The 11,506-nt window shown below is 38.5% G+C and overlaps 1 protein-coding gene across 1 annotated transcript in view; it reads left to right on the top strand.

The window, feature by feature from the left end:
• Positions 1 to 6,398: 6,398 nt before the first annotated feature.
• Positions 6,399 to 11,506, top strand: part of LOC139973495 (laminin subunit alpha-2-like) — a 149,907-nt gene continuing 144,799 nt past the window's right edge. The window contains exon 1 of the mRNA XM_071980226.1: positions 6,399 to 6,777. Coding sequence (XP_071836327.1) covers positions 6,654 to 6,777 — 124 coding nt within the window. The 5' untranslated portion in view covers positions 6,399 to 6,653. The remainder of the gene's footprint in view (positions 6,778 to 11,506) is intronic.

Raw genomic sequence — 11,506 nt, 5'->3', positions numbered from 1 at the left:
GTTGCCTTAAGTGATTGCTAAAATTATAGAAAAAGTTGCTAAAAATCCTTAATTAGAAACTTCCTCATTTCTGCCACTCTCTGTCTTCCATACTACCCCCACCCCCCCCCCCCCATATCATACCTGTATGTCACGTCTAAGTGCAATGTTCTTTATTTACTTTACCCAGCATCCATATCTTACAAATGATCCCTTATTTACCTACAAACAAATACATATATGTTTTTTGTTTCAACACAGAGAAGTTTCCTTCTCAAGGCAAGAAAAACTACATGAAGTACTAATTAATTGTAAATTGCTATCAAAACTGAATGCCACAATGGTATCTAAATATTACATTAGAAGTACAGTACTGTTCAGGAATTGGAAAAATGAGTTGTACTTACAGTTAGGAAACAAGTACCACACAGGATATAATCTATATTCATGAAAAATATTCAAACACAGACTTTGCAGTACACCTAGAGTGTTATTTCCAGATCTAGGCATCCGATGTTAACTTCATCGAATCTAAACCACCCATGAAAGATAAATGGAAGATTTTAAGTCCAACGTCTCAAATTTCAAACCTGCAGGTTTTGTTTTTGATCAAGGTTGAAGAACATTGTTAACAAACTGCACTATAATCATTTCTGAGCTTGTTAAGGAAAATCAGAAACTTTGAAAATGTTGGTATTCAGTTTCAAACTGGAGTAATTACTACTACTGTGAAATGAATTCCAAAGTTAGATTCAAGAGGGACTGGGGTTTTAAGATAGTACCATAAGGAAGATCTGTGCATCAATGTATCCTGAGGTTACTTACAGGTAATATCTACTCACCAAGCTACTTTATCTCCCCTTTTTCCTCATCTTCCCCTATTCCAGTTCCCCTGACCACCGCCTCCTCCCCCGTCTCTCACATATTCATACACAAAGCACACATTCTCAATCTCTTTCTCATTCTGCATCCTCTGACGTACAATGCTGATAGAATTCTGCTATTGGTTATTGTAGTGCGCATTGGGATATTGGGGTTACAGGTACTAGCCTGCTCCATCATCAACATGGCTGGCTGGTGAATTCCAGCTAAACATGTATACACTCTTCATAAGTACATAACTATCTCAAATTCACAGGTTGGCTACGCAGGAAAAAATCCAGACCCAGATTTGCAAAGAATTGTGTCGGCAAATGTAATTCTGCACACGTAAAGAAAATGGATCTTCTTGAGTAGCATACTTCTTCAAACAATGAAAACAATATAACAATTAAATTCTCTATACTTTGGTTTGTTATTTTCAAATTAAATCAGACAGGTACCATTTTAACACATTTGAGTTGGTGCATATTTTGACCAGACCATGTCACTTGAAAATCATGTAACTAATCTCTGTCGTTCTGCAAATTGGCAACTGAGGAAAATCAGTCTGATGAGGAATTACCTTGATAATAAGACTTGCGAGATACTGGTCTATGTGTTTGTGACATCAAAGCTTGACTTTCTAAATTTAATTTTATTCGGCCTTCCTGATTCGACCACCCAGAAACATTAAAAGGTCCAAAACACTGCTGCCCGTATTGTGAAAAGGAAGGGAAGAAAATACCAAACCACTCCACTTCCGAAGGAACTTCATTGGCTCCTTATCAGCTACAGAATTCAGTATAAAGTACTTCTTCTCACCTTTTGTGCTCATCATCTGCAACAGCCTGTGTACCTGTCGCAACTTCTCTTGCCATTTTGTTCCAACTCGCACACTTCTTTCCTCCAACAAACTGTATTTAACTGTTCCTAAACCACGCTTGAAGACCTATGGTTACAGAAGTTTCAAATACTCTGGCTCTTATCTCTGGAACAAGTTACCAGATCACATCGAACATGCATGCTGTAAACTTTCTACATTCAAAAGTCTACTTTAAGACCCATCTTTTCACTTGTTCTTTTGTAAATTAATCTGCATTCTTTGTAAAACACCTTGAGCAGTGACTTTTGTCTACCCATTTGGCGCAATATAAGTCTCATTTATTTTTAATAGTATTAGTATTAACAACTCCCTGCAAAAAAAGTTTCCACTGACCCTGGTTTGAGGCGTCTGACTATTTTCTATTGCTGCATCAGCTGTAAGTCCTTCAAATTTGACAAACTAACAATGTTACTTTATCTCTGGATTGGTAGGCTTCGGCTTCGCGGTGTCTACAACTATCAATGTGTTAATATGTATGCCTAGTACTAGTAGTACTGTTATTGTTAATGCATTGTAAGGCAAACGTGCCCTACCTTGCCACCTAGGCCTTGCTTTAGTTTAGGCTAACTTCACGTCTTTCTCAGACTATGCTACATGCCATCATATCAGTGGTACAATATGATTATCACTTCTCTACACGTCTCTGGTTTATGTAAATGGTTTATATGCACCAACAATAGCTCTTTTGTCATACCGGCGTATCACAGGGAATCAGTTGTGCGAAACGAGTAGGAAGGGCACATAACTAAAAATTTACTGGCATGCCACCCATAACTATGGCACGCCTTTTGCTTCATAGTCGTTTGCAGATTTCTTGGTTCAAACAATATTTAAAGGTTTGAAAATGTAGCTTGGTGGTATAAATTGACACCTAGTTGATGGCCAGCAAAAGTAACTTGATGGTAGATTTTCTTAACTTCATCGTAGCTGACGGTATGCAAAACTTAATTAGTGGGATTTACTAATTTGGCATTATGAAAAGATATTGTGTGAAACGCCATAGTGGTCAGCTTATCTAACAGTATTTGATGGTGGAGGTTATCAAACGCCTTTCCGAGATAGAGAAAAGTATCTGATACAAATTGATTATTTCAAACGCGTTTGTCAACATAGTCGGTAAAATGGAAAAGAGCATGCCCTGGAAGAAAGCCAACCTGGTAATCATAAAGTACCTTCTGTTTTACCAAAACTAGAGAACAAGAGTTCCTCTTAGTTTTGAGAAACGCGGACATAGATAGGTCTATAATAAGTGTTGTCAAATTCTTTGTCAGCCGATTAAAACGTGGGGAACAACGCGAGTAGTTTTTAGTTACTATGAGACAGTAAGATTGAAAACATAGGCGAGGACCATCAAAATATTTATAGAATTCATTTTTGGATAAAAGCATGTTAAAATGTTAATGTTCAAAAATGAATAAACAAAAACATATAGTACGGTTTACTTCTACATTATAACAGGCAATTCTTCAGGATGCATTGAAAGTCCCTTAGTAATAACTTTCACGATTATTTCTCAACTTTTTTCTAAAAGTAAGAAAATTGATAGGCTATTCAAAAGTATTCGAAAAGTTCATAGACCTCCATTTTTTTCTTGGTTAAATGTATATATACGCTTACATGACTACAGCTAAACAAGGAAATCAATTTGTAATATGTCTTTAGTCGTTATAACTCACACCCCACGATTCCCAAATCCCCCCCCCCCCCCCCCCATTCCACTAAGTCTACACCTGAACATATATACGGAGACCGGCGTCTCCCAGTCATGAGATCACCGGTTCGATTCCCCGCCGACAGCAATGTGTGTCGTCTGGCAAGGGTGTTGTTCAATAACAACTTCCCGACATGGACGTTAAATGGATGTGTGCCGAGAGATTGGCTTCGGTCAGCTTGCGAATCTACAAGCCTCCATGGCTTCTTTCGCGAGTTCCTGCTTGCGGGAAGATCACATATACATACATACATACATACATAAAAAGGGCATAACTATTATTCACCATACTTATGTAACGCAGGGATCTTCGCTCTACTGGAACATAGATATTAAAGCAGCCCCAATTAAGCTGCTTCTTGCCATGAGAATCGTTGACCTTTTGTCTGATATTCTTTCCGTAATGCTGCGTAATGTTATTGGATGGATTACGTTGTATTCTTTCCCCTTGTTGGAGAAATCGAAGAAGTAGCCGGAACCATTTTAAAGAGACAAAGGTTACCTACAATTGTAATATTATCGATGAAAGGGAAAACCTTTCTTCCTGTTAATTGGATGCTATTGATACCTCCCATGACACCCTGCTAGGCCTCTATATTCTGAGATAACTGGTACGGGAAATATTTAGTCTTCTATTTTGTTTGGGTCGGTTCTGATGTATTGTATAGGTCTATTTTCAAGAAACGTCACTTACCGTTACAATTTGGATCCGTTAATGAATGGTGGTTTATAGAGGGGTTCACTTTGGTAGATAATAGCGGGCTACTCGTTGTTGGCAAAACAGACACTAATCTGCATTCTTCTAATACAAGCATTCATCCATGAACCGCTAGACCAAAGCAGATTCATATGATTGGTAATCGACTTTTAGCTCAGGATAACGATCCTTGCTTAATGTTATATGATGGAGCGCTTTTTAAATAGACATTGCCATGGCGACCGTACGGAGTGACGGCTTCATCCATGTGAGGGAAATTGCTGGGAATTCGGGGAAGCAAAAACGCAAAACGCAAAAAGGAAACGAGATAATAAAAGCGACTGGTGAAAGGTTATAGCTTACCTAGATGTTCTGAAAGCTTTGGTTTGCAAGTTAAAACTAAAAAGATTGGATGAAACTATATCCCTCCCTCCAAGATTATATCACCAAATGATTAAGGAGTGAGTCGTTTTTGAATTCATGTTTTAGTCCAGACACTTTCTTATGTTATTATTCATGACATGCCTAACATTTTCGACGTGTACTTCATTTAACAAAGTGACACTTGAGCAATCACAGTAAATAGCCTACAACGTAAGGCTCATATGTGATTTGCGCATCGAGTAACCTCCAAACACAAAGGCCATACCGCGTTCTCGAAAGCAACTCAAAAGGATATTGTAAAACAAGTCATCTTATCGGCAGGTGTAGACTTATGTTATGCAGACCTGGTAGGTTACTTGGTCGTACTCAGAGCCGCATACGGATTTGTCATAACTTTATGTAGTGCGCCCTCTATTGGTGATACTTTTGACGGCACTATGACATGAAGAGACAGGGTATTTTGAAGCAAAAGTACACTGGGGAGGGGATACAAATGCCATCAACCATCTTTAACGTACATAAATGAATCTTACTCATGTAAAGACGCCGATCGAACCTGGAAATGTGAAAAGATGGTTGCGGTAAGAATGTCTGTTTATATGTGAGGAGGTGCAGGAAAGACGCGAGCACACATAGACGTTTTAAAACTGTACAAAAAATGACCCAAAACAGAGCCTGACCATGTAAACCAAAGTTCGTTACAGTGACATAATAGTGAAATATAGAAAAGAAAAACATTAATTGTCTTTTAATGTCACAATTTTGACTTTTAAAGCCACAATTCTGACTTCTTTTTTGGACCTTTTCATTCCAAATTATGAGATTAAAAGTCAATATTTTCAGATCAAAAGTCAAAATTTTGGGATAAAATGTCAAAATTTTGAATTAAAATGTCAAAAATTTCAGATTTAGGGACCTATTTATTTCCCTACATCCCTATTATATTTATCTACAACTTTTGACTTTCTATCTCAAAATTACGTAGCAGACGAACTTTCAGGGATAAGATTGAGAAGGGTCGCTTAAGCTCCCTTTAAGCTGAAAAGAGGGCTTCAATTAATTTCCTGCTTTTACTGGAATTGTATTTTTCGGGGTACTCAAAGGGGGTGGGTGGGGGGGGGGACGATCCCTCTCATTGCTCCCCTCCCCCTCCTAGCTACGTCCATGACTACCGTTGAACTGTCGATAACTTTTGTATTCCTATCCATACCGATTCATTTTATCCTTACTATACCTTGTGGTGAACTTAAATTCCGACAATGCTTGCACAACGCAAACTTCGATGGAACGGTTGACAACTCCATAGTTTCAAATGTAAACGGAAAATTGAAATTTGGCGCCACTAAATAGGAACTGCAATGGGCGGAGCAGAAAGTTTGACTTAGTCGCTTACCATTCTTACTACAGGGATGTAATTCTTGACAGTTTCTGTTGTAGCTTTGTTTTCTTTATGAGCTCTTTATTGTTACTTGCTTTAAGATCTTGGACACAGAAAATCGTCTCATGAAATAGGTTATCCGAATGTAATCTAGTACTTTCCCAAATTCTCAAAGTTGTGGTAAGTTGGTTATTCCCATGTGTACATTATCTGTATGTTGTCCTACATGAAAATTGCATGAATAGAAATTAGCAAAGTAAGTCCATGCAAACATCTTGTTAACCTCGAGTATCAGTCGCATCGTTCAAAAATTGTATGCGTTGCCCAATGATTTGCAACTCTTATGTAAAAAGGTAAAATTGTTACTGTTATCAGCTCTCTTGTATTTATTTGCAACCACAACGCTGCATAATTTTCCCTATCACATAAATAGAGCAGTCTTATGAATATTTATTTCTTACGGCGCACGTTTGTTATCCCAAGGTAGTGTGCACCTGCTCATTGTGTATTGTATGTACACGAGACTGTAAAGTGCGTTGTGTATGAGCTTAGGTTCTGTTCTTGCGTTCGTTTATTCATCTCCAATCCTGATTGAGTAAATTGGAAGGAAGGCGTAACGGAAAGGATCATGTCAGCTAATCCTGGATAGTAATCCTCCTTCAGCTGGCTTAGAATTAGATTGTGATAAGGAGATAAATATAAATATATTGTTCGGATATCCGGAGTATAATTTATTCGGTCTTTGATTGTTCTGTGAATAATGGAGAAGAAATTATTGACAATAGTATTCGTTACCACTTGTTTAGCTTCTGTTTCAAGTGTGCCCGGAGATGACCTATCATCGGAAAACCAAGATGAAGGTGACCACAATGTGGTTGCACCAGGTAGGCCCTATGTTGTCAATTTTGACAATGTCTGTCACAATCGTCTGTTGGTGAATTGTACTAGGTCTATTTTCTTTGCTGTCATTCGTACGTAAGAGTAGTCTAGGCAATCTGGGCATTGTAACTTTACAAAAGATATAAGTAGGCATATCGTTAGGTATTCCTACATTACAGATTGCTAGCTGACAAACTTGTTAGGTCGGATTAGCGTATGTACTCCCCCACTTACAAATATTTATACAAGTGACTGTAGACCTACCTGACACAAGCAAGTCCTAGCCTAACTTGATGAATAAAATGTTAATCCTTAGGCACAGGTTAAACCAATCCTTGACTGCAGTACTACCAGCAAAGTTATTGCTAGAGCGATGAGCCCATATTTTCTACAACTAATTAAGATTCAGAATGAGCCTAGACACATGTATGCATATTGCACAAAATATTGATCATACACTTTGTGCAGAGCCTAAGGAGGGAAGAGGGTTGGGAAAGGCAGGGCTTGGAGAGGTGGTGGGAGATATGTTGGGCATGAAAATAAAGCTGGACTAGGGTTGAAGGCAATTTTTCTTTGAAGTGCACCATAGACGTCATTTTGTGTATGGATGGGAGGGGGAAGGCAGAAGGGGAGAGCTAAATTTAGTGTCAGTTAATCATGATCCATTACATTTGCTTTATTTCGTATTCCTCTGCGGAGGGGAGAGGAGAGGGAACACATTGATTCTGGGTTGCCTAATCTTCTCTTGGTTCTGTTTCTGAAATCTAGGCAACAAAAGAGATTATTAAAACAAGAGATGGTGGTTACATGCCTATTACTATTAAAGGTTTTTAAATAAACTTGTATTTTCACCATATAGTCTTGCACAGTTAGTATTAACATACACCTTGAAAAAATATTTGGGTGCCAAAATATATTATTTGCCTTTGAGCCCCACATTTGGCCACAGGCTATTTACAAGCAATATAAACTTGAAATGGTGTAAATTAAAAATATTATCCTTATTTAGCGAGCTGGTTGCATTGAGAAAATTCAGTTTTTGAGGTCTTTTCATTGTGCATTTCGAAGTGTCCCTTGCATCATAGCAAAATATGTAACGGCCCATTCCTGGATGTGAGCAGACATCTTACCTACCCAATGACGGCACTCGAAGTATTGATAGTACTTATTTTCATAGACATTTCTGTCATTAACATGTCTGACATTCTTTCGTGGACTTGGATTAAGAGAGCTCTCGGTGGGCTTTGAGAAGAATATTGATTCATAGCAACAAGTCAGTTGAGTATAGGGAACAATGCTGTGTAAACTTACACCCACAGTTAACCTCACTGGGAACCTGCGTTAGAGAAGATCAATATGTTAGAGGACGATCACCTCCCAGTCAAAGCTCTCCAAATGTCACCCTCAGAGATGGGGAGGTGCAAATAATACAAAAAAACAAAACAAGGAAAAAATATGAAAATAAAGTTGTCAAGACCTAGACCTCATTATAACTCACAATGGCTGAGCATTAATTTCAATTTATTTTTTGTGGAAGTTGTTATCTAAATTACTCTCAGACATAGAGTATTTAATAAGTCTAATTTTAAGATGTCTCAAAAAAATAAGGTTAATTGCTTTGCCCATGACAGTAAAATGTTTGTTGCAGGTCTGTACATGTTCTTGTGAAATTAATGAAAGCATTGTTAGTGAATGTGATTGCAGTATTGTTGTAGTGTGAGAATTGATACAGTTGTTTTGCTTTGTTCAAATGATGGGTTAAGAAATTTAAAGCAAACCTGAGAAGATTAATACTCACGTTACTGAAATAAAAAGGTGCCCGATATAAGTTGTTAAGTAGAAAACTTTTGAAAACCTTTGAAATTCTATGTTCAGGCATGGGCGGCGATCCGTACTTCCGAGTGGGGGGATATGACCTTGTTGAGTATCTAAGTGTAGCGCCACCATGGGTTGGCGCGAAGCGTACAAGAAAATTTTGGGATTTACAAACCCTCTAGATGTCTGGAAACGGCACTTCCTGAGGTTTCCAAGCGGCATATACCCAACTTTATAATAAGGATATCATGTCCGAAATATCTCATAATCAGGATTCAAAATACTTTTTTTTAAATTTCGGGTGTTATTTTGGGAAAATTGCCCCTGTCAATCTTGTTTCAGGCGCTATGTTAGAATGTTCGAGAGCTCCTTTATATTATTCGATGAAGGAAATGGCCTCATGCAGGCTATTATAGGCACACACATGCAATACACAATTACACATAGTTAAATTCCTAGGTACCGATTGCTAGGGCATCCAGGTAAACGTGTATTAAGCATTACCCTGGTAACATGAGATTCTCAGCTGTTCGAGGGAACATGTACGTGTGCAGGCCACTATAGGGCCTATATGAATACTATGAGGGTGCATATATGTACTATATCAATACCGTGGGTGCAATAATACCTTTTTTTGTTATAGGGCCAATGAAGCCTACAGTCAACTATTCTTGCTTTATAAAGATGCTTTATTTGAAAAGATCGCACTGCGTTTATGGTAGGCGATAAATGAAGCTAAAAAAGAGCTGAACATTCACAATGATGCACAAATGTAGGCATGAAAATATTCTTATCTCTGGCATTTGGTGGGGGGGGGGGGATATGGTGTATTTCATCCCCTCCACCCATTTTCATGGGGGGATATATCCCCCCTTCCCCCCCAGGATCGCCGCCCATGTGTTCAGGACATTTCCACTCATGACGCGTTTTTTTATTGATACCTAACATGGAGATGACCAATTATTATATATTGATCAGTAATGGGGTAATTGCCCGTCCTTGTACAAAGTTTTCTCCGGAAATTCATCTGCAACCGTTTGACGTGTAAAAAGTCAATTCCATTCATGTAGTTAAATGATAGATTACCTTATTTACACACATGCATTTATCTCTGTATGCCCTCAAGTCCTCCCTACAGTATGTTCTTGTTTCCTTCAGGACACATCAATAAACTTGATCAATTTGTCCCATAGAATCTTTCCTCAGGGTCCCTTTCAAGCATTTTTTTTTCAGGTTGGGAGGCATGCCTGGGGGTGTATCACCTCTTGAGAGTAGTAATGATGCTGTTTGGTAAAGGTCTTGCTGAGTGCTTTCTGTAACTGTGATAAATGTCTATTCTTTAACTGATAATCTTGGGTTTATGGGAGAATAATTAGAAGGGATTACTTCTACTTCCATACAGTACTTCTAGTCAAGAAGTGATTTTCATCAGGCCATAGGTACTCTGAATGTAGCCCTACTACAGGACTTGATGATTTGGGCAAGCTAATGCTATGCTACTTACACCTTTGATTATACAGGCCAGTAGCTAGGAATTCTGAAGAACTTGGGAATCCAAAAATTTCAGGAGGGGCACAATATTGGTTTCCACTTTCCAGTTAAACCTGTGAAGTTTTATGTGCACATGGGTGTGGCACAAATGGGGGAATGGTTCCATTGCCTGGCTATGAACAATAAATGAAAATTGTATGTGTGTGGGGTAGGGGGCAGGATGGGTACTGTACAACAAAATGAAGGTCAAAATCAAATGGTTAATGCCCAAGGAGACATGGCAATATGAACGACTGTGCCAAAAGACTTCCATATCTTTGAAAACAGGGAATCAAACCCTGATTCGTACCTTCGAAACAGGTACTGTATACTATTTATAGGACTTCCCTTTCTGTCTACTGAGTTTTGTGAACTCAGAACTTTATTGCCAGATGGGCAGCCACTCTTGTGCCTGCAGCGACAGCTTTAAGACTGGCAGACAGCACCAGTCACTATGACGACAAAAACCCTCTTCTTTTTTGTTCTGCCTGTCATAGCATCCTCAGGAGACTTGAAGTAAGTCCGATGACAGCCTTATCTGTGGAGCTTTGATTCTTTAGCTCATCCTATTGTTGTAATCTTTCCTCACCTTCAAGGTATTTTCTCTTCGGATAATCTGAGCTGGATTGGCGAGATTGAAAGGATTTTGAGTTGCCCAATTCTAGCCTTGTCCAGTCATATGCCTTCTTTGTTTCTTTTCAATCGAAATAGAAAAAAAAGGAAAGAAACAAGAACGAAAGACAAAACTAAGTTGTTAATGGTCTTGTTATGGAAAGATATTTGAACATTTGAATACAGTTTGTAGGATTCAGATATTTACCTGTGATAAGTTGACATTTTGTGGTTTCCTCTTAGAAGGTGGTTTATAAAACAGAAGAACAGGTTTAGAGGATTTTAGTCAATTGCCGTCTACAAGAGTTCTGCCCTCAGGAGTCTTAAAGCGTTTGGTGTTTGTTAAAGATGTCAGAACGGGAACATCCCGATATAAGAGATTTGTAACATACAGTATGCAGTTAACATATAAATGTACAGTATGTTATGGGTAATGACTAATGAGCTGGTGGAATGACTATGTTACAGGCAGGAATGTGTGCACAGGAATATTTGAGTGCCGGGCACATTTGTGGGGTAGTGTGATCCACATCCTGGGGGAGGGGTCTCAGGGGTGGAGGTTGCTCCTCCCCTTGGAAATGTTTTGCAAATGAAGTAAGCTTTATAGATGGCAATTGGTGCTATCTTTTTTCCTATTCTAATACTTACTTTCTGTACCAAGTATTCACCCATGTTTTGGTAATGGTAATGTTACAGCCTACAGGTGATGAGTGGGACATTATCCTTGCTTTGAGCCCAAATGTACAACCAAGCTGTTTGTTACATGATAATAATGGG

Source organism: Apostichopus japonicus, chromosome 9, assembly GCF_037975245.1.
Source record: "Apostichopus japonicus isolate 1M-3 chromosome 9, ASM3797524v1, whole genome shotgun sequence".
Classification (NCBI taxonomy): domain Eukaryota; kingdom Metazoa; phylum Echinodermata; class Holothuroidea; order Aspidochirotida; family Stichopodidae; genus Apostichopus; species Apostichopus japonicus.
This window is presented reverse-complemented; position numbering and strand designations above follow the sequence as displayed.